Source organism: Caloenas nicobarica, chromosome 2 (genome assembly GCF_036013445.1).
Source record: "Caloenas nicobarica isolate bCalNic1 chromosome 2, bCalNic1.hap1, whole genome shotgun sequence".
In the NCBI taxonomy this organism is placed as follows: Eukaryota; Metazoa; Chordata; class Aves; order Columbiformes; family Columbidae; genus Caloenas; species Caloenas nicobarica.
This window is the reverse complement of record NC_088246.1, coordinates 86160319-86185132: the sequence shown is the minus strand read 5'-3', so window position 1 is coordinate 86185132 and position 24814 is coordinate 86160319. Positions and strand designations below refer to the sequence as shown.

General features: G+C 42.7%; 1 protein-coding gene across 1 annotated transcript in view; it reads right to left on the bottom strand.

Annotated features, from left to right (window-relative positions):
- MYO10 (myosin X) overlaps window positions 1-24814 on the bottom strand; it is a 159504-nt gene that overhangs the window by 119315 nt on the left and 15375 nt on the right. The window contains exon 2 of the mRNA XM_065627669.1: window positions 6799-6897. Coding sequence (XP_065483741.1) covers window positions 6799-6897 — 99 coding nt within the window. The remainder of the gene's footprint in view (window positions 1-6798; window positions 6898-24814) is intronic.

The window sequence follows — 24814 nt, the reverse complement described above, 5'->3', positions numbered from 1 at the left end:
ACCATCTCAGATATCAGCTGCTTTCAGTCAGGTCTTATAAAAAGCATAAAGGAACTCTGCTTGTGGATAAGTGTTCATAGATGTTCATAAAGATTTAATTTATATTACTAGTAAAACACTTAACAATGGCCACACTAACGCCAAACAAATTAATTTCAATAAAGCTAAAGAAAACACTACCATTTATGTTTAGGCAACACAGAACAAAACTCTTGAAAACCTAACATTAAAGGAGTTATTTATGGTCATGGCTCAGTCCTCCTGCCCCCATCTTTTGTGCATTTGAAATCTCTGGGCTACTCACTTGCAAACTCTTTGACTTCTGATAAAAACTGTTTACGCACTGGTAGCCAGGAAGTTCATTTTGCAGGAATAATACAGTCAACTTGGTAACTTGGTCTGGTAGTCAGGGGTATTTTGGTTCATGTGGATTCGTTTTATTTTGGCTTTTTGTTTGTTTGTTTGTTGGGGGGGGGGGGGGGGGAGGGGAGGGGGTGTTGTTTACAATTCAACCTTTCTTCATAAATATCTCACTCCAGGATTCAAACTTTCCCCTTCCTGGAATAAATCAAACTGATAGCCATTTTGGCAGAAAGGCAAGCAACAGGAAAAAAAATAAGGACAGCACATGTCCACCATATCCAGGAAGTATTTCATAACCCGCTCTGTATTTTTTACATAATACTCAGTAGGTTCAGGAAAAAAAACAAAACAAAACAAAACAAAACAAAACAAACAAACCCAAAACACACATAAAAAACCAGGCTTTTCCCTATTACCCTTTAACAAATATTCAAATAATAGCAGTCCTGTAAAAATATCGCTCCTGATATAAGCAGGTCAAAAGACAAGCTGAACTAGGTCGCGAATCAGGAAAAAAAGTTTTCTGCTACAGATCAAGGAAGCATGCTTTAGCATTATGAAGTATCTTTTTAATATTTCTATGCTATAGCAATCAATATTCTGAAGACTTTAAGAGACCCAAACCAATGATTTTTCCAATTAGCAAGTACCTAAAAAAGTAACAAAAGATGGCATATCAAAAAAAACCCAAAAAAACCCTCGCTCCAATTTATGAGGGCTTCCACTTGAACCCATGATCAAACATTGTACTCATATAACGTTTGGCATTTTGAAGCAGCGTTTCCATTAAGGAAAACGTTTGCTGTGAAGCCCTAAGGTTGCATTAAATCCTTACTAGATGTGGGGAGGCTTTTGCGCGTTGCAGTCACCCTCCACTAAATGCTTCACTGGAGGGAGGGGACGACGCAGGTCGGCGGGCTTGCAGGGCACACACGGCCTCTGCAGCCTCGCTTGGTTCACAAACATCTCTTTCTAAAGAGCACGGGATGGAGAAGAGCAGGGGTGAGCGGGGCACAAACTTCCCGCCTTGCGACCCCTCCCAGGTGATGCCCTGCAGGGTGGGGTACCCACTGTTGCCCCCAAAATTTGGGCAGCGCCTGGGACCGCACCACCGGGGAGGCCTGTCACCTCGCGGGTGCGCCCGGCTCGCATCTGTCACCGGCTCTGTTTACAGGCGCGTCAAAAGATGCTTGCAGCGAGAGCCGCTGAACTTCAACATCCCGCCTCGAAATATAAACACTTCCCCACAGAAGATAAATCCCGAGTACCAAAAGGCTCTCCCAGTTGGCTTCCGGCCTTCCTCAGCCCAGCCCCATCCCCCAAAACCAAAATTCTCATACACACACACACATATCTTAAAAACAATAGCAGTAAAAAAAAAAAAAATAAAATAAAATAAAAAACCCACAAACACCAAACAAACAAAAAACATAAACAAACAAACAAAAAACAAACCACACATAAATGAGACGCCACCATTCAACAGCCATGGCACCAGGCTTTTTAAGTATACCAGAAATAATCAGGAGAATTATTACATTTAAGCCCAATATAACTAACTGCAGAATAAAATGAACTTCGCGGTGTCTAGACAGATGGAATACAATTTCCCGGTGTAAAGCCGCTGAATTTGGTGTTCACCCTGAGCCCCAAAGGCAGAGGATCTGCTGCCCAAAACATGCACGAGCCACCCAACAGCCAGAGTCGGTAGTCGCAACTCTTCATAAGCAGCATTACATTAAAAAGCATAGAAGCCTTTATTTATAAAGTTTGCAGAAAGAGATGGATTCATTTTACACTAAGAATGGCCAATACCAAAGCCCACTGCATATATTTGTGTGTTTTCTTAAGCGGCTGTATATACAAGGGAGTGCACAAAGGGCTTCTTTAAAACGCTCCCTTGTGAGGCTGTATTTCAAGGGTAATAGATACTGAATCTGGGGAAATGTCCGAAAAAAACACTGTTTGGAAATATTGTTGAGTCTTCACATGGAGGAGTGAGAAGCGAGCACGGCACTTTTCAAGGATAACTAAGAAAATCCTTGTCCAGAAGGATTTACTTCTCTGATGCCTGATCCTATGAACCGATGCAGCCAAACACAGCATTTACTGATAAACAGTCCTACTGACTTCAATAACTTAAGCCAAGTAACTTCAGTGGTGTTATTCATGCTCTGTGAATATGAACGGAAGACTCTTGTTCAAAAGGGCTCCTCAGAGTAGCAAAGGCTAGCACAAGAGAGTCCCAAGCGAGGGTGAGAAAGGACACAAGGCGAAGAAAAGAGTCCTTATGTAAAGTGCTTAACCATTTGCCTGCAGGTATGGGATTTTTTTTTTTTTTTTTTTTTTAAATCAAAAGTCGGACAAATATGCACTCTCCTGGTATAACCATATGGTAATTCCAACAGAATCCTATTGCTAACTCAAAGATCAAACAAAAGGAACCCCCCCAAACCAAGCAAAGAAAGAAAAAACAAACCCCAAACCTCAAACAAAGCCCAGGTCTAACTTTTCTGAACAAGGTCACGATGAGAAACTCTCCTAGCCCTCAAACCAGAAGGCGGGGGGGAATAGGTGAAAACCTCCATGGAAAACATACTTGAGCTGTGTTTAACAAGGAACATCTGTAGCCTTCCCATTCTTGAGATACAGAAATGCCCCAGAAGAACCACATTAAGCTAAACATACAGGAAAAAATACTTTTGTTGCTGACCAAACCATTTACAGGTGCCTCTGATGTGAAGCTATGGATACTGAGCAGCACTCTGTTTGCTGACATAACACCATGCCGTGAAGGACTTCTTTGTAAAGAAAGTTCACAGAAAGCTGGTTTAACTGACAAAGTCTTTACTGGTGAAATGGGACATCTGTTTTTAAAGAGCCTACATTTTTTGGATATTACTGCTCAGCTGCTTCTATTTATAACATGTTTGATTTAAAAGTTCCTCTCAGTCAGCTAAGCAGGTATGCAATTAAGTATGCTGAAATTTCAGTGTTAGACTCTGGACAGTTTGCAGCAATGAGTTCAACTCTCACTCGTCCCTGAATGAGTTTCTTCAGAGCAGATTTCGCCTATGCACACACAAATGTATTATGTCTTACGTTTATAGAAAATTTCCATTGCAAGAGAAAGGGCATTATTAAACGTGTGTCTACAAGGTGCTGTCCTGAAAGTCCCTGACACTCACAGGCTTACACACAGTGCTACTTACACAAACAACATTAAAAAAACAGGGGCGGGGAGGGAGGCGAATGCTGAATGCTGATTGTACAATTTTAAATATAATTGGATGTACAAATGGAAGAAAAAGCAGAGAGTTCTTGTTCGGAGACAAGAAAGATGTTATTAAAAGTAATGCCACGCAACTCAAGACAGCTCTTCTGAAAGATTTCAGTCCTCCCCAAGCTTCTTGTATTTGCTATCTATGCTTTCAGTGGGGACAGTTTCAAGTGTATCTGTACAAGTCAAGAGCACAATGCAGTCCTCTTTCCTGCAAGGGGAAAAGTTAGCATTTATCTGAAATAAAGTTCACATTATTCAGAAAAGGAGAGAAACTGGAATGAGGCTTTTTTTCCTCAACAGAACCACTGATACTCTACCAAACATAGACAAGTAAGTAATTTCAAGTAAAGCATACAGTGACAGAAAGGCTTTTAGCATTTTATTTAAACACTCACTTGAGTGCTTTATAAGCTTACACAACTTCATTAAAAATTTATAGAATGCGACGATGAGGAAATGTCTGCTTTACTGTAAATAAAATCCTTAAGGAAGAAATAACTTTAACCCTAAAAATAGAGGTAGCAAAAATACACTTAAACATGAAAAAAGACGCAGTAACTGTAATGCCATCTTACATATATATGTCTGTACACACAAGGAAAGAGTAGAACTTATTTTTTTCAGTCCCAGTATTCATAGACTGAACTGACATACTTTGTATATATATTAACAGACATGATGTTTCCAAAACATTAGTCACAGAGTCCTTCACCACTTCTGTGCACGGTAATGGAAGGAAAAACAAACCAACCAACCCACGCAGCCGCTCACCCCCCAGCAAATGAGTACAGCATCTTCTCTTCTGGAAAGCATCTGAGAGGTGCCTATAAAAACATTTACAATATGAATTGTCTGCTCATTGCAGCTTCTGGAGTCACTGCAGACCCTTCACTTTGAAGACCGGGCTGCAGGAGGCCCTTGAGAGGCCCTCCAGAGCCAGCTGCAGCTCAACACCATGAAAGTGTGCTGAGAGGGATGTTACAGCTTTCGTCTCCCACTCCTTTATCGTGGGACGGAGTGACGAAACATGGCCTCATGTACTCTTCCCCTCATTGTACTTGATGAGGCTTTCACCTCCCCCTGTACAGTGCCACATTTTTGGGGTTTTTCCCCCCATGAAGAATTAAGACTGTTTTGTACCTATTTGTTCAGAAAAACCCAAACCTACAATGTGAATTCTCTTTTTTTAGTGTACCATATCACATGTTCAGATCTTCCACTCAGCCTTTTACAACCATCTCACACAGAGGATGACAACAGCAGAAAGCAGTATCACGATGATCTTTAATGATAATTAACAAATGGGCTGCTTAACTGCAACATTCACGTAATACAATAATATTTGAAGAGCAATTACATCACCATGTGATTATTGAGAAGGGATTCAACACCTGATATGCAACTTGTTGAAACATTGAAAGGTTATGGCATATTCTTACAAGAGTATTTGCATTGGGTAGGATTCCCTACAACCAATACTCCTTCAGCATACAACCACACGCCACCATGGGGCTTTGTGGCAAATTTATTTCCACCACTCAGTATAGAACAGAAAGAAGAAATCAAGAAGTAATGTACCCGGCTATAATTTTTCCATTACTCTGCAAACTGACAGTGGCAAAGACTTGAAGTCCAAACTCATAAAAGTAAAACCTGAGCATGACTCTGGCAAACACACCTTCAGAGTCCCACTGCCCCGTCAATCACATCTTGAGAAGTCATGCAAAATGCTCAATGGAAAGGCAAGAAATGCAAAGTTTAATACAAGCTACTGAATTAGAGAAGAAGAACATTCTTTGCCATGCTTTGGTAAGGTCCCAACACTTTCATCAGTTTGTCATTAGACTTGAACACGAACAGCAGCTGTCAAAAGCATCTAGGAATACATATACCAGGCCACGCTCCAAAAATCATCACTACAGGTTTCTGTAACCTCACCCCTTGCTTCCCCTGTCTCATTCCTCAGAGTGATCACCAAGCTGTCAGAGGTCATCACTGGGCATTGTCTCAGTTTCATTTCACCTGCTTGCAACCTTCTGCAGCCCATAGGCAACAAACAGCAAGAGCAGGACACCGCTTTGTCTGCCTCAAACGCTGGTTATTTCACCCCCATTTTCATACCTCGCTGCCAGGACAGTAGCAATTTAACCTCAAGTAGATTCCATCTTGCCCATCAAAAACCACTCTGCAACTCTGTCTAGTTCCTTTCCTGCCTGGAGAAAGGCATGCAAGGAAAGTAAGGGCTCCCTGGCTCTCAAACATGCTTTACCACCCTGGTTACCCAGAAAGACCCTAAGTGAAGGCAGAAAGAACAGGCAGCATGTTTTCCAGTCTACCATGCTTTTCTCAGTCTTGTTCACTACCTGAAGCTACCTTCATTTGGTGCAAATAACTAAGAAATGGAAGCAAAACTGAGGGAACAAACATCCTCAAAAAGTCAAAGGGAATGTCCTTTGGAAGCTGACGACTGCCTGAGCATAACTGTTTATATGTGACTCAACCTAAAACTGAAATTTTTTCAGGGAAGCTGCTGGCACCTAGGTCTGGATAAACCATGGCCTAATGGAGAGCAGAATAAATAGATAAATAAAAAGTGTGTGAGAAAGCAGAGCACTTCCAAGCTGTCAGCAACTGTCATGGGCTAGTTCTGCCTTCTTTGAGGGGTTAAAAAGGAAACTAAATTAAGAAAAAAGAGAGGGGACAACAAGCTCCACACCAGCCCCCTTCACCAGCTGATGGAGCTGCACTGTATGTGTTGCCCTGGTTTTGTTCTGGGAGGTGCGAATCAGTGCCCCTCCACTGCCGTGATGCCCCAGTGACACATGCAGCCCTTCTTTTGTTACTGTAAGGGATTACAACCATGGAGAACCCAACTGCAACCAGTAAACTACAGAACCACTGAACTTTGTGGAATAAGGCTCTCACACCTCTCAGCATCGCTTCAGCTTTGTCAGGCACAATCATAGCAACTGACCAGACGGGCAAAGGAAAGAGCTATTAAAACCAAAGCTGAGTATTCAGGTCATGCAAAATTCATGTTTTAGTCACAAACCTTAGGTTTTTCTTTTCCCCTATGCGTTCTCCATAAGGAGAACAGCTTCTTTTCCACACAGTGGCAAAAAGGAGGAAACAAAGCAGAGCAGTGCCCATACCTGACCATAGTCTGTCCTGAATACGACAACTCCTTCCGCACAGGAATGAACAGTACTGGGATAATGCTGATTATTTTCTCGCAGCCAGACCCGAGACCCCTACAATAAAGAAAACAGAGTTACACATGGCACAACTGAAAACTGAAAAAATAATTTCATTCAGTATTTTTATTTTGAAGTACTTATAAAAGGAGAGCAAGCAAGAGCAAAATTCAAATAAGCAAGTGGAAGCAATAAAATAAAGTAATCTCTCAGCAAGTATTTGTTGGTTTCTGCCGGAACAGTAAACACAAGAGAACTACACTGAAGTGCCTTTTTTTTTTTTAATAGAAGTTCCTAAATGCTGGCAGGAGCAGCTGGAGCCAATTCTCTGAGTCATGTGCCTCACGTAAAATTACAAAGTGATGTTTGAACTCAGACACAGTTTAGAAGATCCTCCTCAAAGCCGGCTGGCTTGCTACCTGTTTATTTTCCATCTCTGTTAGGCACTCACAGCACTTCCCCTCCTATCATCTTTCACCTTTTTTCTAAACCACTTTGCCCTTTATGTGTTCCTCCTCTCTTGGCTGCACAACACAGAGGATTAAAAGAAAAAAAAAAACCACTAGCAAGCAAGGTGACAAAGAAATGACATTTGCTTTTTAGAGCTGAGGAGGCAATGGAGACACTTATCTGCAAGCCACCTAAGTCAGTGCAGTAAAACATGGCAGGTGTAGACTGTTTTAGCTTTCACCTGGCTATTTGCAACCCTCAAAGGTAGATCTGGTGTCGAGAAAACAGAAATATCCAGCACTGAGAGCAAGGGAGGAGGATGTGGGAGGAGGAACCACAGCTGATGCGGCAGCTGCAGCCAAAGCCATGCCACTAATGATACCCACTCAAGTTGCTCCAGCGTACGAGATGGCTTCAGCTGGCATGAAGACATTAAGCAGCAGCACCCCATGGTCTGACCTGCAGCCCAAGCTCTACTTCTGTTCTCTACAGACGGCAGGCTCCATACCAGAAATACAGTATTTGAGGGGTTTTTAGAGTACAAGTATATTACTATTTTTTCTTCATCAGAAAAGTCAAATTACCTCCTGAAGAAAAGGTAGCGGGGTGACAGAAAGGGGTTGGGATATACCTTGATAATCGGGAAGAATGTGACTTTGGGTGTGCAATCACAAAAAAAAAAAAAAACCACACACCACCAAAAACCACCAAAAAAAGAAAAACCAAATAATTAATTTTGCATGCTAGCATCCTAAGATTGTCTTTGCCTGAATCTCAACACACAGAAACCAGGCATACAGCCTTTTTAAAGTCAGTAGCGTGCAGGTTCCTGATGAACAATCACGGCAAATACAGATTTTTAGTTCTGTTACATACTTAAGTGGCCCATAAGTCCATCACAGAGTTCTGCCGCATTACGAGTTGTATGAATAAACACTATTCTTGTTTCTGTGTTGGGAGAACAGCAGCACCAAAAACCAGAATAATGCTCATGAAGAATGTGAAAACCCTTGCTGCTTGGTTTCTCTGAATGGCGAGAGCCCAGCTGCACATAGAAGACCACGTAAGAGCAGCCCTGGCTATATTAATTCTTCCCTCCATCTTTTGGCAAACTGCTTTCCATTTTAAATGCTGCAAATGCCTGTGGAGCTGTTTGCCCTTTTACCTCTGAAACCTCAAGCCAGATGGTTTCCAGGTTTCAGGCACGTCTGAGACCGTTCGAACGCAGGATATGTCGACTCAAAAGCACAGGGTGAGGGAAGAGGGGAGCAGAAAGGAAAGCACTAGCAAACCAAGGTGGGCAGGGGGTAGTAGGGGACCAGGAAACAGCGGGGAGACGACTGCCCAGAAGTGGTAAAAGCAACAGAGAGGGCTTGAACATTTAATTCAGAACTTAGTGATAGCGGTGGGAAGATGTCCTCCCGCTGGTCTGCATCGGACTCTGGCCACCAGAAATCCCAGGGCACCGCCCTGTTTGCAGTCTTCTCGAGCAGCACGAACACCCCCACGCTGACCGGTCCCAGGGCCCCTCTCACCCTGTGCTTTCCAGCGGGAGGAAGGCTCACGTGAGGGCATTGCTCTTGGACCACCTCTGGTACCTCCCCACCAGAGCCAGCAAACAGAAATATCCCATGTCCCTTAAGTATCAGTTGGAAGGGACCTCTGGAGGGCATCTAGTCCAACCGTTCTGCTCAAGCAGGGTCACCTAGAGCTGGCTGCCCAGGACTGTGTCCAGATTGCTGTTGAGTATCTCCAAGGATGAAAGACTCTACAACCTCTCTGGGCCGCCTGTGCCAATGCTCAGTCACCTCCACAGTAGAAAACCATTTTCCTGATGTTCAGAGGGAACCTCCTGTGTTTCAGTTTGTGCCCACTGTCTCCAGTCCTGTTACTGGGCACCACTGAGAAGAGCCTGGCTTCCTCCTCTTTGCACCTTCCTATTGATGAGATCCCCCTTGAGCCTTCTCCAGACTGAACAATCCCAGCACTCTCAGCTTTTCCTCATAGGAGAGATGCTCCAGTGCCTTCATCATCTTCGTGGTCCTTCATTGGACTCTATCCAGTATGTCCATGACCCTCCTGTACTGGGGAGCCCAGAAGTGGACACAGCACTCCAGGCATGGCCTCAATAGCACAGAGTAGAGTGGAAGCATCACCTCCCTCAACCTGCTGGCAGCACTTTGTCTAATGCATCCAAGAGAAATACCTATAGAAACCTCAGGAGATGCAATACTCATCGGACACCAGAAGAAAGAATTGTCAGCCCGTGAAACAACCCAATTCAATCTGTCAATCGCTGTTTCATGTTCGAATATTTTCTTGTTATTAGTGGAATCATTCTGGCATATAACAGAAGGACTACAAGGTTCTTCAGCTCATAAGAAATTTTTACTTCACTGGACTTTTCTGCCTCAACCTTATAAGCCCTCAGAAGCAAGGCATAGCAAAGGTTCCCCCTCACAGTAAATAACCATAGTTTTGTTCACAAATTGTAACGCATTTAATAATGGTGACTACTGACACTGTGAAGCTCTAGAGACCCGATGGCTCAGCAGGTGGAGGCATGTACTACAGTCACCTTGAGTAGCGAAGGGAATCTGGCCCCAGACTCCCCACCACCCAGAGAAATGCCTTCACCAGCCTGCTGCTGGGCATTAAGTGCCTGTACCGGTCAGTGTTTACCTCCTCCTCCTCAATTCATTGGATCCATCTAACTGCACACATAAACAGAAAAAAAATTAGTTGTCAAAATGCAGTCAAGTTCTTCAAGTGCTTCAGGACAATCAAGCCCCTGTTGTTCCACTGGTTTATTATTTGCCAAAATCTCTAAGCTCAAGTAACATGACGTTCATGCTTTCAAGGGCAATGAAAAGCTTATAAACATTAAGCCACGACAAAATTTGACAAAACCTCGGCATTCAGAATAGCCTCTCACAAGGAGGAGAATGTTTTCCATCTTGAAATTAAATAATTAATCCTATTTTTTTTTTCTGGCTACGAAGGCGAAAGAAAGGGGCCTGCACAGAAGCGTTCCCTTGGTTGGGCTAGTCCTAAAATAAGCTTTTTAAAGCAATTATGAAAGGGTTTGATTTAAACAAATGTACATTGTTAGGGGTCAATAACTGCTATTCAGGCGAGGCTGGAACAATGCAGTTCACAAAGCCTGAGGCATCTGAAATGCAAATACAACGTGTTCCCTGGCAAGGTAGCTCAACAATACAGTATCTGTCCATGGGCTGGGTGCACTGCAAGCCCTTCCCTTCTGGGGGAGGGAAAAACCCAAAAAAGCCTTCACAAATGGCAATCCCTCTGTGATGCATTAATGATGCACAAGTGACAGTGTCGAGAACAAAATCCTCACTAGTAGTTAATTTATGGACAAGACTTGTGTCTCACGGGAGCCACCTGAGGAAGGACTGCACTCAACGCACATGGCAGCACATTATATTGATCTGGACCTGTTTTTGGGGGAGAAGCCTGGTAACTTGGCTATGCCAAAGCTCCCTGACAAGCCATCTAACGTGCTGCAACTCTGTGATAAGGGGGAAAGCAAAGCCATGGAGCTCTTATGGTTTTTATGTCTGTGAAGCGAGGTTGTAAAAATGCTTGGAATAGCATCTGCAGAAGCAGGGCCATATGCCATCATTTCCATAGCAAATAAATTTCTCCTGACTGCAAAAGGGAAAGGAAATAGGTTTGCAAATGTCACAGCTGCAAGACCACCTGGAGAAGTCCCTAGTCCTATACCTCACAGATTTTACGGCTGAAAATGCAAACACTACCACTTGCTTTCCTCTGTATTCTGTTCTTGGATATGGTAAATGTTTTTTTTTTTTACTTTCCTTTGGACACATACACTGGAATCACAAAATTAACTAAGAACTTTACCTCAACTAAGTAAAATTGTGGAGCATTCATTGCAAAACTAATTAACAAGCTAAATTTTGTGTGCATACAGGTTGTATGCTGAATAAAATAACTGTCTGCACATTAATTACATTTTTATATATATATATATATATATATATATATATAGTATGTACCTCTCCATATAAAAAAGCAGATATTGTGTTCTCATCCAAGTGAAAGTGCTGCTCATCCATGTTATAATGTAAAATCCAGTTGACTCATCAATGCGGTTGAGTCATAACAGTTAAAACTGCTTTAAATTAAGGGCATTGAAAGTAGGTTATGCTGCATCTGCATTCAAAAAGCATTTCACTACTAGGGCTTGGCAAAGCAAAAGGAACAATAGTCAATATGTATTTAGAGAATCTTTTGTTCATGCACTACAGTAGCTTGGCTCCAAATATAAAGTCTGAAAGACAGGAAGAGAAGTTATTAACCAGGTCAAGCTGGGCATAGCTTTTTAATGGAAAAGATAACCAAAACCACATTTGTCTTTATTTCTCCACTTTACTAATTCACACACAACAAGGAGGGTCGCAGCAAAAAAGAAGCTATCCAAACAAAATACAACTTTGCTGATTTCATATTAATGAACAGTTTTGCTTCTCGCTTCTTTGTTAGCTTAGGAACACTGAAAACACTTCAGTTTAGGTACCCAAAACCCTTAACATGCCAAGTGCGTGCCTGGCCAGGCTACTCAGGGGCAAACTCATGAAGTTCACTGGAAGGTGGATATCCCTCACCGACTTCAACCCAAAAACGAAGCATTCAGCCTCTTATGCAGAAAATGACTTGTTCTTCCATGCCTAAGTCCACGGAAGCAAACAAGTAGTACTGGCCATTTGTCCGATGATTTACTCTGTAATTCAGAGTACTGCTCTAGATCCCCTCCTTTGCAGTGCCCGGCTCCCCCGGTGCAGATTTCCTGCACTCATCCACAAAAGGCTTCCACAACAGCGGTGGCTGAAATACAAAAACTACTACAAAAGTCTGCGAACGCTGCCACCACACAGGCTATGAAAGGGAAATAAATTAATATTCTAGAAACCACAGCAAGACAGTGCCGCTAATGGGCCCCATTTCTGTCCAGCCATTTCTAGCCTCTCTGCCAACAGTCAGAAAATCTGCAGTTTTCATATGGAGAAGGTGGGGTGGTGAGGAATGGAGGGAGGTACGGAGAAGGCCTATTTGAACCCTAAGTCTCGGTATGTGGTGAGAGAAAGCACGGCTTTGGAAGGCATTTGAGCATGTAATCTAAATTTCGGTACCTTAAACTCAACTCCATGAACTGACTACATGCTCACATTTAGGCGCACGCTTAATCCAGCTGAATGGGGTAAAACTCATTTTCAAAACACAGCACTAATCACAATTTCCTCAGAGAGCACAGGAGTAAACCACTAACACCTTCTCTCAACAAATTTAGTTCTGCCTCCTGGACAATCCCACTTTGCTTTACTGTTTTAAAGGAGAACAAAGCCACAAAGAAGTTTCCATGGGATATAAGGTCAGTTTAGGGCGGTTAGTTTCCTGCAGAACAAAATCTCCTTGAAAATGAGATGTTTCTGTTGTCTGTCCATCCCCCACACCACATCAAAGCTCCAGCTCCCCTGCTCCTGAGGTCTGTGCAACAGCTGCTGATTAACCTTGAACAGGCTTCATCTCCTTCTGTTTCAGTAACTGGAGATAGTGCAGTGCTGACGATGGCACAACGCTTTAGAAACAAGAAACTGGATTAAAACAGATATTATTACTCTTAGTGACTTGAGAGAGAAACAGAATAAATTAGTACCTTCTCCGGCCCTTTGAAAGCACCAGTACTTCTCACAAGACTGCCACTTCATATAACATGACTTTTTTTTTAATTAAAAAAAAAAAATTCCAAAACATTTTATCTTCCAATTATTCTCAACACAAACAGCACGCCGAAATTACCCTCTATATATGCAGGTGGATGGATGAGCATGCTCATCCCCGGCTTCTGCTGCTGAGTCTGAAGACACACATTGCTAACAGACCTTGCTCCAAAGCCAGAAAGCAACTGCACTTCTCTGCTACAGCTCTGAAGATGCGGTCGCCAACTCCCAACGATGACAAGGTTCCCACATCGCTGGGAAACAACAGCTTTATCATACCCTGAAAAGCAAATCTAACAATGAGATGCCGTCAGGTCTTTTCAGGAGAGCGACTGTTATTGCTCCAGTCTGAATTATGACTTTCATGAGAAAGATTCAAGTGTTACCTTTATGTTTCTTTACAAGTTTTGCCAAACAGCTTTTTTTGCTGTTGAGACTGCCCAACCTATACAAAGGCACCATGGCTAGAAAAACACAACAATACAGGAATTTGGAAAGCCTATAATCAGTTGCAGTCAAGTTCAACGGGCTGCTAGGGGACAACAGCTCTTTCTCATGCCTGCAAGTTTAGGTAAAGTAACAGTTTCTTCACAGTCAAGTCAATGGCATTTCTCATTTGTTCCAAAATTAAAAATCAGCACTTAAAATCATAGAATCATTTTCTTTGGAAGAGATCCTCAGGACCATCAGGTCCAACCATAACCTAACCTAACTCTAGCACTAAAGCTTGAAGTACTACTTGGCAACTGACTGTGATTAAAAATGCAAAAATGAGAAATGAAGGAAGCTGGAAGAGTGTATGGCAACTTTCATCTTTTTACCGGATCTGCAGTTTCAGGTCCCACTGTACATCATCACCACCAGTGGGTACCACAGACCCACCTGGCACGCAACACCAACCCCACACCTTAAGCTTGCGACGGGGGCAGGGGAGGATTTTAGTCTGCTAAAACTCAGTAATGAAGAGAAGTAATTCAAAAAGACAACACGTGGATGGGGAGAAGAAAGAGGAGGCAGTTACTGATTACAGCAGGGCATGTAAGGAACACAGGGGAAAAGAGCTTGGGGCCACTGTACACCTTTCCATCACTGTCTCTATTGGGGCAGCAGCCTATTACACTCATGCTCATCTAAAAAGTAGTATGTAATTCTCTCCCCTTATTTGAATTCCTAAAGAGGCATGTACAATGTCCTCGCAAAAACCTTAAAACTTGCCCTAAGAACCAAACAAGCCCTAACTCTGCCTTCACAGATTTCAATAGGAGTTGCAGTTCTGTCTCTGATGACAGCACAGTTTTGCCAAGTACTCGTATTTTTCCAAAACCACATTTCTATACTAGTCACAGTCATGACTACAAATGTAAAAGAGCCCCAAACAAAACGACCAACCAGAAAAAAAAAAGAAACCCCAAACTTTGTTTCCTTAAAATCAACTGAATTTAACTGATCTGTATATATGCGCACATCCCAATTCTTCATCCACGGGAGCTGAGATTTTTTTAACGTTTTTAAGAAAGACAGAACCGAGGATGGACAGTGCACATAAAAGCAGCAGGGGAAGAAAGACTCTACTCTAAAAACCATTCACCAAAGCCTACAGCAACATAGCAAGAGTATTTATCCCAGCACGACTGCCCAAACAAGTCAATTTGAATGACCACTTGTTTTTGCTTTTTTCATATCATCTAGTAAGTTCTCACAGTGCTGTGCAGCTCTGTCACTGACTTGGGGACAAGAGAAAAGCACACCAAAATGCCTGTAGCTCATCCACAACACTCAGCTGTGCTTGGCAGTCCCCAGTCCAAAACCTGCCAGCTTGGCTATTTTTTGTTTATGCTACATGACAAGCTTATAAGCTCACATCAAGGTGGAGAAGGATTTCTAAATCCACGTGTGTGAAGTTATGCTAGCAACCTCTTCTCATTCAAGAAACTGTTCAGTTCTTAATATCGTTGTACAAAGTATCTGGACATTGACTTTTTAGAAGAAAATCTAATACAGAACAACTATACAGTGCTACTTTTTCCACAGATACTAGCTGTGCTAGACAAGCACAGATATGCCTTATTTAGAGGGACACTACACTGGCTCAGCCTGATTTGAATTTGCAAAGCAGATGATACTTCTGATCAATATACATTTTCTACCATTGGCTGCTCTTAGCCAGCCATCCAGTTTTATTCTGGTGGTATTTATCAAAGCCTTCTTGCGTCAAGAAGCCTCATTGATAAAATGCCAGTGCTGGACCTGAAAGCACACAGGAAGAATTGAATTTAGCAAGGTAAGGCCCGTTCCTGGTTCCTACGAAGCTCAGTGTTCTTCTTTTCTTTTTTTTTTTTTTTTTCTTTTTTTTTTCTTTACCCTCTCATGCCAAACAAGCAGGTAATTCCAGGAAAACATACCTTTAGCTAATTGGCATTCTTGTGTGAAAAAGATAATCCATATTGAGCAGCAGATAATCCAAGGTAAAAGACAAAATGCAGTCCCAAGAATAATGCCACAGCTTTTACTTTGCAAGTTACTGGCATCAAAGCTTCCACTTCAGCTTTCACTTCCATTTCATCAATTTTCATTATAATTTCACAGGTCTGACAATATTAGAGGGCTTTTTTTGTTTTGTTTATGTCTCCCTGCAACTTAAAAATATCAGTTTACACAAGTCATTTTCCTGGGTTAGAGTAGGGATGGGCGAGAAGGGAAAATATTTCCAGCCTTAATTGTTGCAGAAAACAACTATAACATCAGAGCCTTAAGACAAAAAACAAACCAACCCACCCAGCCCACATTCTTTAGAAGTGTTTGTTTTGGGGTTTTCTGTTTGTTTGTTTTGTTCTTCCTCTCTTCTTCCAAGCTCCCCATTTTCTTAAAATTAAAACTCAGGATTTTGGAGAGACACAGTTCACGCTTTGGTGCCATAAGAATTAGCAAAATGGTATTCCAAGGCTAAGAAAGTGTGAAAAGGAGAGAGATAAGAGAATAATGGACCACTCAGCCTACAGTTCTTTCCTTTATTTATTTCACTAATAGAAATGTTGATTATTGAAAATAGGAGAATTTTATATATCAGGTCACAACTTCTTCTCCTATGTGTTATGGACTCCCACATATTGAACGCGCAATAGACAATTCAGCAGGCTTTCACAATACAATCACTCCATGATTATTTCACCACAGGAACACAAGTATTTAAAGTATGTAATTGCACTGAATTATTTCTTTACATTGCTAGTTCATGCCTCAAGATTTGTTGTTTTTTTTTTTTTTTTCTCATCAGTCTCATTTGGGAAGCTACATGGGGTTTGCCCTACAAACACAGGAACCCCTTCCCAACTTTGCCCAACTACCGTTTCCTATGGATGTCAACAGGACCCTGCATATGGGTAAACATCTGTAGAACAAGGACTTGCTCTGGTTAATGTGTAACAGAATATAGAGACCAGGAGAAATAGATGAAAAACACTGGACAGCTGGTAAATTAGGATGTGCTGTTGGACCTGTTCAGTAGCATTTCCCACAACCGTTTTACCCTTGCCTTGCTGAAGGCACACATGGCCGTTCTGACCCCATGTCAAGGAACAAATCCCAGTTACACTTGGACCACAAGCAGCTGACAGGTTTGGGCTGTGCTGAGCTTAGCGGATGGAGCTCAGACCCTCCGCTTCCACGGGCCACAGCAATTCACCCAGTAACATGCATCACCGCCATCACTTGACCCTGTTTGTGTGCCCTGTTATAAGTCAGGGGCAACATACTGAATCCAGGACAAGCACCTCTTTGCCACACCAGCTCCAACAGCCCAGACGTCCCCGCAGCTCAGCTGCTGGCCCCGCGCACATGTGGTCCCTCAGGGCAGGCTCAAGGCACCGCACCACAGCTCAAAGGCAGGAACAGGAGCTCTGAGAAGCTGGATGAGGAATAAACACACGCCAGCCTGCCACGTCTACACCTAACCAGGAAAATGTGGTTTTCTGGCCTGCACCAAGTGGCTGCAGCATCTGGGTAGCCGCAGCGTTGAGGATGGTTTGGGAAGCTTGGGAAGGCATTATCAGAATTGCAGCATCACACAGAACGAGTCCAACACAGGTTACAAAACAACCTGAGGTGGTGCGGAACTGCTACTTCACACCCAAGACCCAATCATCCTTAAAAGTTAATTAAATAAAAATTAATCAACCCTTTAAGTCCTTAAAAACCCAGGGTGCAAGGGCATCCCTCTGTCCAAAGCCCTCCTGTGGTGCCTGGCTTTTACAAGCAGGTTTGGAAGATGGAATCATCTTTCACCAGAGCAACACAGGCATCCTGACAAGTGGCAAACAGCACAGCACCCATCTGTGCTCTCCCTCCTCATGTTCCGCACTTCAGGAGAGCACAGAAAAAGCAGATCCTGCCACTGAAGTCCTAATTTGCAAGGCTGGCTTTAGCACCTCCCCACATTAATTTGTAGGCTGCAAACCACAACTGTCCCCAAGCAACTCCAAATTGCCTGTCTGGAGATCACCTGATGACAACGCAACCAATTAAGCAAAAAGTAATGGCACGCTTTATCATTAAAGGGCAGAGCACCGGCTCGTTCCCATGTACCCAAGGCAGACACACTGGCGGCGGAGGGCTCGTGCACAGGGGAGCACTGGGGATGCAGAGGCACGTTGCTGTGCCCGGAGAGCATCGCCTGGGCTCAGCCTGGCTCTTCGGACACCCCACACACAGCCAACTTCATTGCAGGTACCCTCCTTCAGCAGGGAGGGCACCCGCTCCCAACCACACAAAATCTCTGCCTTCTCTGGGGATAACTCAGAAGGACAGTAGTATTTTTTTATGGCATGTGATATCCAGCACGTTTTGCCCTTGGACTTTAGAAGTTCGTTGCCTTGCGTACGGCAACAAAACGCATGTCTTAAAAAACAAAAGCAAGCACGCAACGGTATGTTAATTAAATCCTAGAAGCATGTTAAAGCACTCACAAGCCACTAAGTAGCATGCATTACGGTTGTACTATACAGAAAGGGGCAAGCATGTTTGCTGGAGAGTTATGGGAGCTTCAACCAACACAACAGAAGTAAACAACTAAAGAAGCAGCCAGTGTCTAGACTTTTTTATTATTCTTTTCAGAAAGACAAAAAAAATAAAAGAAAAAGAGTCTTAGAGTGGCCCTCAGTTAGACTCCCTAGCAGACCTGTAAAGATGCCCACAGGTCTACATTGACAGAAAAAAAGAATTATTCCTTTTTCCATTTATTTTAGAATTAATTTGGTTTCACAGCAGTTGAAAAAGTGATATTAACGGGACCCTCAGAAATCACTGCACCTGTCTACAATCCTAAGGAGGTGTCCTTTCTTTTGCTTTTGTAAGCCTTAGTTTTCTCTTGTCCTTCCTACCCCCATCCATAGTCCATGATGCCTGGGAACCACTCCCTAAGACCCTGGTGGACACTTCTGGGTGTGGAGCAAGCAGGACTGGCTGTCAGCAGCAGTTCTTCCCAGCTCCTCTTTCTCCAATGATTAACTTCTCCTTGCTCCCAGGTCAGAAACTCAGGAAAGACTCCCAACAAAATTTAACACTCAGCTGTGAATTGAGATCTAAACACATAAGATTTGATCACTGTTGTATTTCAACGTAAAAGGACCCCCTGTCTTCTTGAAATATGAAGAGAATGTATGAAACTGTGGAGGATAAATTAATAACTTTAAATAATTTATTATTCCATTCAAAATTAATTCGGTTTTTAAATAACTCATAAACAGGATCTAATCTGCCAGCCCAGAAACAAACATCCAAGTGTCACTAATATGAAATAGCTACCCATGGGTTACTTCCCAAACTGTGATCAAATGGTTTTAAACAGAAATCAATTGCAACAGGTATGCGAAAACACCCAATTCACTTCCCCAACACAAAGGATGAGGAAAATCAGGTGGCAGTAGTGGAAGAGAAACCTAATCCCAGCAGAGCCTCTCAGCTGCTGGATGGTGCGAGCAGAAGACTGTCAATCAGGGCTAATCTCTGCTTTCCCAGAGGCTACATGACACCAAAGGAGGCTGCACGGGCCACATTTTACACTGCTGGAATACATACAGAAGGTGCAACTAGTAGAAAAGCGAGTTGGGAACTGATACTGAGGGCAAATTTAGCAATGAAGCTTATATTTCAGATAAAAGGCAGCATTTCCTGCACACGCTTCGAACCATTTTGTACTTTAAAGTTTAAACTTCTCTTGGGTACAAGGTGATGCTTTGCAAAGCTTCCCGCTGCAGAGCCCCCCGTCGCTGCTGATGAATACCAATGGTATGCAGCAGTCGCAAGGTAAAAAGGCAGCCTGAAACACTGCAGGCATTATATTCAGCCCCTCAAGGTCACAACCCCCTGAAAAGCAATCTCCTGCTTCTGCTTAGTCCACTTCTTCCCCTGACCAGATACATTTCCTTCCAGTAATGCTAATCATATTAGCATACATGTTTTGATTTATCTGCAAGCGTGCAACTATAAAATGAAACATCTACAGGGCAAGTCACCTGAGTCACTATAGCAAGTCATTTTTTCTTTTACTAGGATTTTTTCATAGACATTACATATAATACAAATTTACTCTCTTTAAATTCATTCCCCAGTAAACTGCCAGAAGGGAATACCCTTAGTAGAAAACCCAGAAACAGAGCAGGTATGTAGACCAGCAACCCTTCTCTCCTCTTGTCATCAATACTTTCACGCCATATGCTGGACTGAACCCTGAAATTCTATACTGCTTCCTATCTCGCCTCTACAGAGGAATCCCCCAGGCAGGTCACAAAAAGCAGCTCACAGGTCCCTAGGATGTACAACACCACACCTTTCCTCATGGCTTGTAGCATCTTTCTAAAGAAGCTTAAAATCTGCACTCCACCTCTTCCAACAAAAAGCTGTGGCACATGTCCTCACTTGCAGGCACACCCAGAGACCTGACACGCTCCCATTCTTCGTGCTGGTTTTCATGACAGGGATGAACATGTCCTACATCACTCTGGCGCTGATTTATTATTTTGTTTTCTTTTGCTTTCTTCAGTGCATGTTTACATGAGCTGGTAATTGTTAACAGGAAAAATGACTACCTCAACGTAGGAGCAGAAAAAGCAGAAACACAAAGCAGTTCCTCCTGGTTTTTTGTTTGTTTGTTTTTTAAAGCATACATGTTTTACTGTACTGCAGGTTGATAGAAGATTTAATCCAAAACTAAACCACAGAGCAATTAGAAGAGCTTCACCAAACAGAAGTGATTTAAAGCATTAATACCTGACAAACAGGCATGTACCCCAGAGATAAATGAGGAGTACAAGAAAATGCATCTAGGCTGAGACTCTCTTCTAGTTTACTACATCCAGTGTGCAAAAGCATAATAAAACCAGGGCTGAACAGCTGCATTCATCTCAGCAGGCAAAGGACCTTCTCAGCCAAGCAATTTTGACTATGCACTGTAATTTCCCAGAGGTGCACCATTTATATATAAAGGCAGGAAGACCTTGCACCCAGGCTCTTCCCATTAGCCAGGTGGATTAAACTCAAGCAAGAAGCGGAGCATCACTGCAGCAGAGGAGGAGATTTTTTTTTTTCCCCCTCACTTCTTCAGGATCAGGTCTGAAACCAGATTGCAGCCTTTGTTACATGACGTACTCTGGCCAAGATGCTAAATTCAACTTTTCTAGTATAAATCCAGGGGAGAGATCCCGCTTCCTTCACGAAAAGGCCTGCCAGCTGTCACTAGCAGCCACATCTGCCCCAGCTTGGAAGCGCTCACCAAGTGCCAGCTGTGGAGAGCCATGCTACTCCAGATTAGAAAAAAAGATACAAGACCAGAGACAGACACAGCAAGAACAGAGCTGCTTTGAGAGAGAGCTACTCACAAGTGAAACCCAGCAGACTTTAAGGCTGGTGAACACAATGAAATGACAGTGGAGACGTAGAAGGTGTGAAAGGTATTTGTGTGTGAAGCACACGTATCTTTGTGGAGATCTTGGGATGTACCAACAGGTAGGAGGTTGTGCTGCTGGCAAGAGCCTATGCAGGTGCAGGCACCTCTTTCCACTCTGGCCATCTCCTCTTCAAGAAGTCCGCGTGTTTCAAAACACACTATCCAATACCACAAGCTATACATAGATAAACAGATACCTCTGTCGGAAAACAGGTAACATACATAGAGCAAGCACCAGCTTCAAGTTTGACAAAAGCATGCTTTTCTCCTGTAAAGAAACTGCTCCAGTAGACATACACATCTCCGCTCTGCGTGGCCCAGCTCCCCTCACTCCCAAAGGCATGCTGGAAGCTACATGTCAACACACTAGACAGCAAGATTTCACCAGCAACCCTTGTTGACCCTAAAGCCCAGGGAACTGTGATTCTTCTCTCAGCTGCCTCTGAAAGTCTGCCTACTCAGGAGCACAAATCTTTAAAAGGCAATTTGTTTTACTTGGTAATTAAGTAAGTCAACCAACTCTTTTGTAAACGTCAGCCCAGACAATTCCATAAACATCTGCTTCCCACAGCGAGGTGCAGCTCCCCAGTCTGTGAACCCGGGAGGACTTCACAGGCTCGCCATCACAAGGACGTCGCATTAACAAGTGACTGCACAGCAAGTTCAAGTCGAATTAGAAGGGTGCCTAAATTAAAATGCAAGTGTAGCACTCAAAATGCGGTATTACCGATTCGTCCCTGCCCAGAGAGGTGCTTCTACTTAAATAATTAATAAAAAGAACCCTAAAGAAAAAGAAAATAAATAAACAAATGGACTTCATAGTATTCAAATGCCTGCAAAAGTACAGAGCGGGAATTTTCCATGACTACTTGACATAGTGCTATTAAAACATATTTAATCTTACTTACTCATAATCAGATTTTTATGGCACTAGAGAACGCAAGCTTAAGACAAATATAAGTGTCTTTCTTTGCCTAAACACAGCCAGTATCTTTTACTACTTTTCGTATTAGTAATAAAGTCACTCCTCATATTACTACACTGTGAGTCAACAGAACAGCTACTTGTTGGGTTTGGGTGGTATGCTTTTTTTAATTTTAAATAACTCTTTGGTAAAATGAAATGACCTGAGCACTGTTGAAAACCAACTTTTCCACAAATGCTGAAGCATGGAACTGTGCAAAGAGAAGCATTATATGGGCAAATTACTGTAGAACAGAAGAGAATTCAGGAAAGTCTCCTTAGCCTGAAAGAGCACGCGCTTCATTTCAGCTGATGTGAACATGACGCATGCCCGAAACTGAATGAGTGCTTCTTCAGCCTGGGCCTGCTTTAGGAAAAATGCTTAAACTTAGTCACCTGCAGGGGGACCTGTCCCTACTGAATTACTCTTAGAAGTGTAATTTCAAAAAAAGATTAATGTTTTTTAAGTGTGTTACTAATTATTCAAAGTGCTTTAGCTAAAATGGTATTTTTACTCTTCAAAAGTCAAGAAAACAGCCTGTTATCATTAATCTTGGAGCAGCAGAACATCTGAGAAGCATCTTGCTCATGATAACCAGAAAACCCAAGCCCACACAACAGTTCTGCTGAAGCTGGTGTCCCTGCAGCACTCTTTAATGCTGGCACACTAGGAATCATAAAAAGCCACTTAAGCTTTACTGCAAATAAGTGTTGTGGTAGCCGCTGCCAGGTTCATATTAGCTTCTTCCAAGCTTTGACTTGCCTGGGCAAAAAGACCTGGCCTTAAATGCAACCAGTTTTCTTTTCAGAGAAGTCATAAATAACCTCAAAGAGGAACAATAACTTTCTGCTTACTGCACATACTACCTTTAACTCCATATGCAGAATATAAAATACTTCATTCTGCAGGGAGGAACAGGGAGGAACTACTTTCGTATGTGCAGCGGAAAATGCTACAAACTACAAGGACTATGTGCTTGCTTCTTTAGCAAGGAAGCCAACCAGAACTTGGCCCCTTGCCTAGCACGAGCAGTAGATCTGGTTTTATTTGCATCAGTGCAAGGACGTGGGGAGGGAAAGAGCCTTACGCACCGTAGCTCATTATCCAGGAAAAGAGAGAAAATGTTGGAAATGGAAAATCCTGTAGTATTTTGCAACTAGAGAACCAAGGAAAAAGCAGACTGAACTACTTGTTGAGGGCTAGAGGTCCTTGGCAGATGCAATGATGCCATATAAATCATCCAAACCCCATGACAGCGTTCACATGACATCACCTTCCCTCTTGCCCATGGGCCAGTCTTCCAACAACTTCCCTGTTGTTTCAAGTATCAACTTGTCTTTGTTTTGAACAAGCGACTATATTTTCATCATAATTCTAGCTGCTGACGCATAGGACGAGCACAGCTAAACTCTGGCAACGTCTTTTATCACCACACTGAGATCTTTTGCAGAGAGCACCCATGCAACATTGTTTCAGTCACGTTTTCAGTCCCTTTCCATCTTCAGATAGCCAAAAATATGATTGTTTATGTGCAAATGAGTGTCAGAACTTCTGTGTATATTTTCAGATATGCACATGCTTTTACGATGCTTTCTTCTCCTAGGACGTCAATCCCCACCTCACATTCACATAAGCAAGACCCTGTTTGTACAGGACAACTACAAAATCTAGGCCCATACCTGGAAGCATGCAGAGACACACAGAATCATATAATACCAGGTTGGAAGGGACCACAAGGATCATATGCTTCATTTTAATCCCTCAAGACCACATTAAGACCACCTCAAACATACACGACTTCCAGAAGTAATATACAACTTCAGACAACTTGCAAGGAGTTGTGTTTTGGTTTGTCTTTTCCGTAACCCCATATGCTGTACAAGTCTCTCCCTCAGGTAAAATCGTATACATCAGGTTTTTTATCTAAAAATAGCTTATGGACACATTTACAGAAATAAAATATTGGATTACATTCAATGGTCCTTCTGTTGCAAGAAGGATTTTCCAGCAGAAATTTTATCCAGCAAGTTGATTCTCAAATATTTAAGAGCGAGCTGGGGCTGGTTGTGAATCACCCAGCGCACACCCACATCCACAGTCATGGCTCCTGAGGTACCTGAGTGAATAACACGGATGGTGCTGTGCCACAGGTGTTGAACATTACTTGCCCTGGAAAACTCACTTAATACTTTACTTTAGACAATAATGTCATACACGGCTTCTTCCTGCTCGTTTCAAGGAGAGCACAATGTCCAATTCTTCTTCAAGTCTATTTTCTACACCCTGCCTCCAACTTGAGCCTTTTTTATTTTTTCCTAACAGGAGCTCTCACTATACCACCTGGTGCCTAAAGGACACAGCCTGGCATGGAATTACCCCTATCCAGTCCTAATGAAATTCAATTTCTTCAGCAGAGTTAGGAACTACCAGACACCCTCTTCTTCACTCCTGACTTCATACACTGCTCTGCTTCCTTTCTGCTACATTCAAGGAAGCATCACTGAAATTCAGAATTCTGTGGGCTAATATGCTAGCAACATTTGCACCCTCCCAAACCCAGCTGTCTCTTAACAACAGCTTCCTAAAAAGCCAAAAAAAATCTCCAATGCAACTTCAGAGTCAATTCTGAACATCTCCCCTACAAAGGTCACCAGTAGTAGATGTTCCTCCCTCAACACATGCCATGCGCTGCATCTGTAAGGAGTTGGCTTGATGGCGTCATAAAAAAAAAAAAAAAAAAAAAAAAAAAAAAAAATTAGGAATTAAAAAACCCCCTCATTTCTAGCGTTCCAGGAAAACATCTGCAATAAAAGCAGCTCCACAGTCAATGTACAAATCAATGTAACAATGATGCCG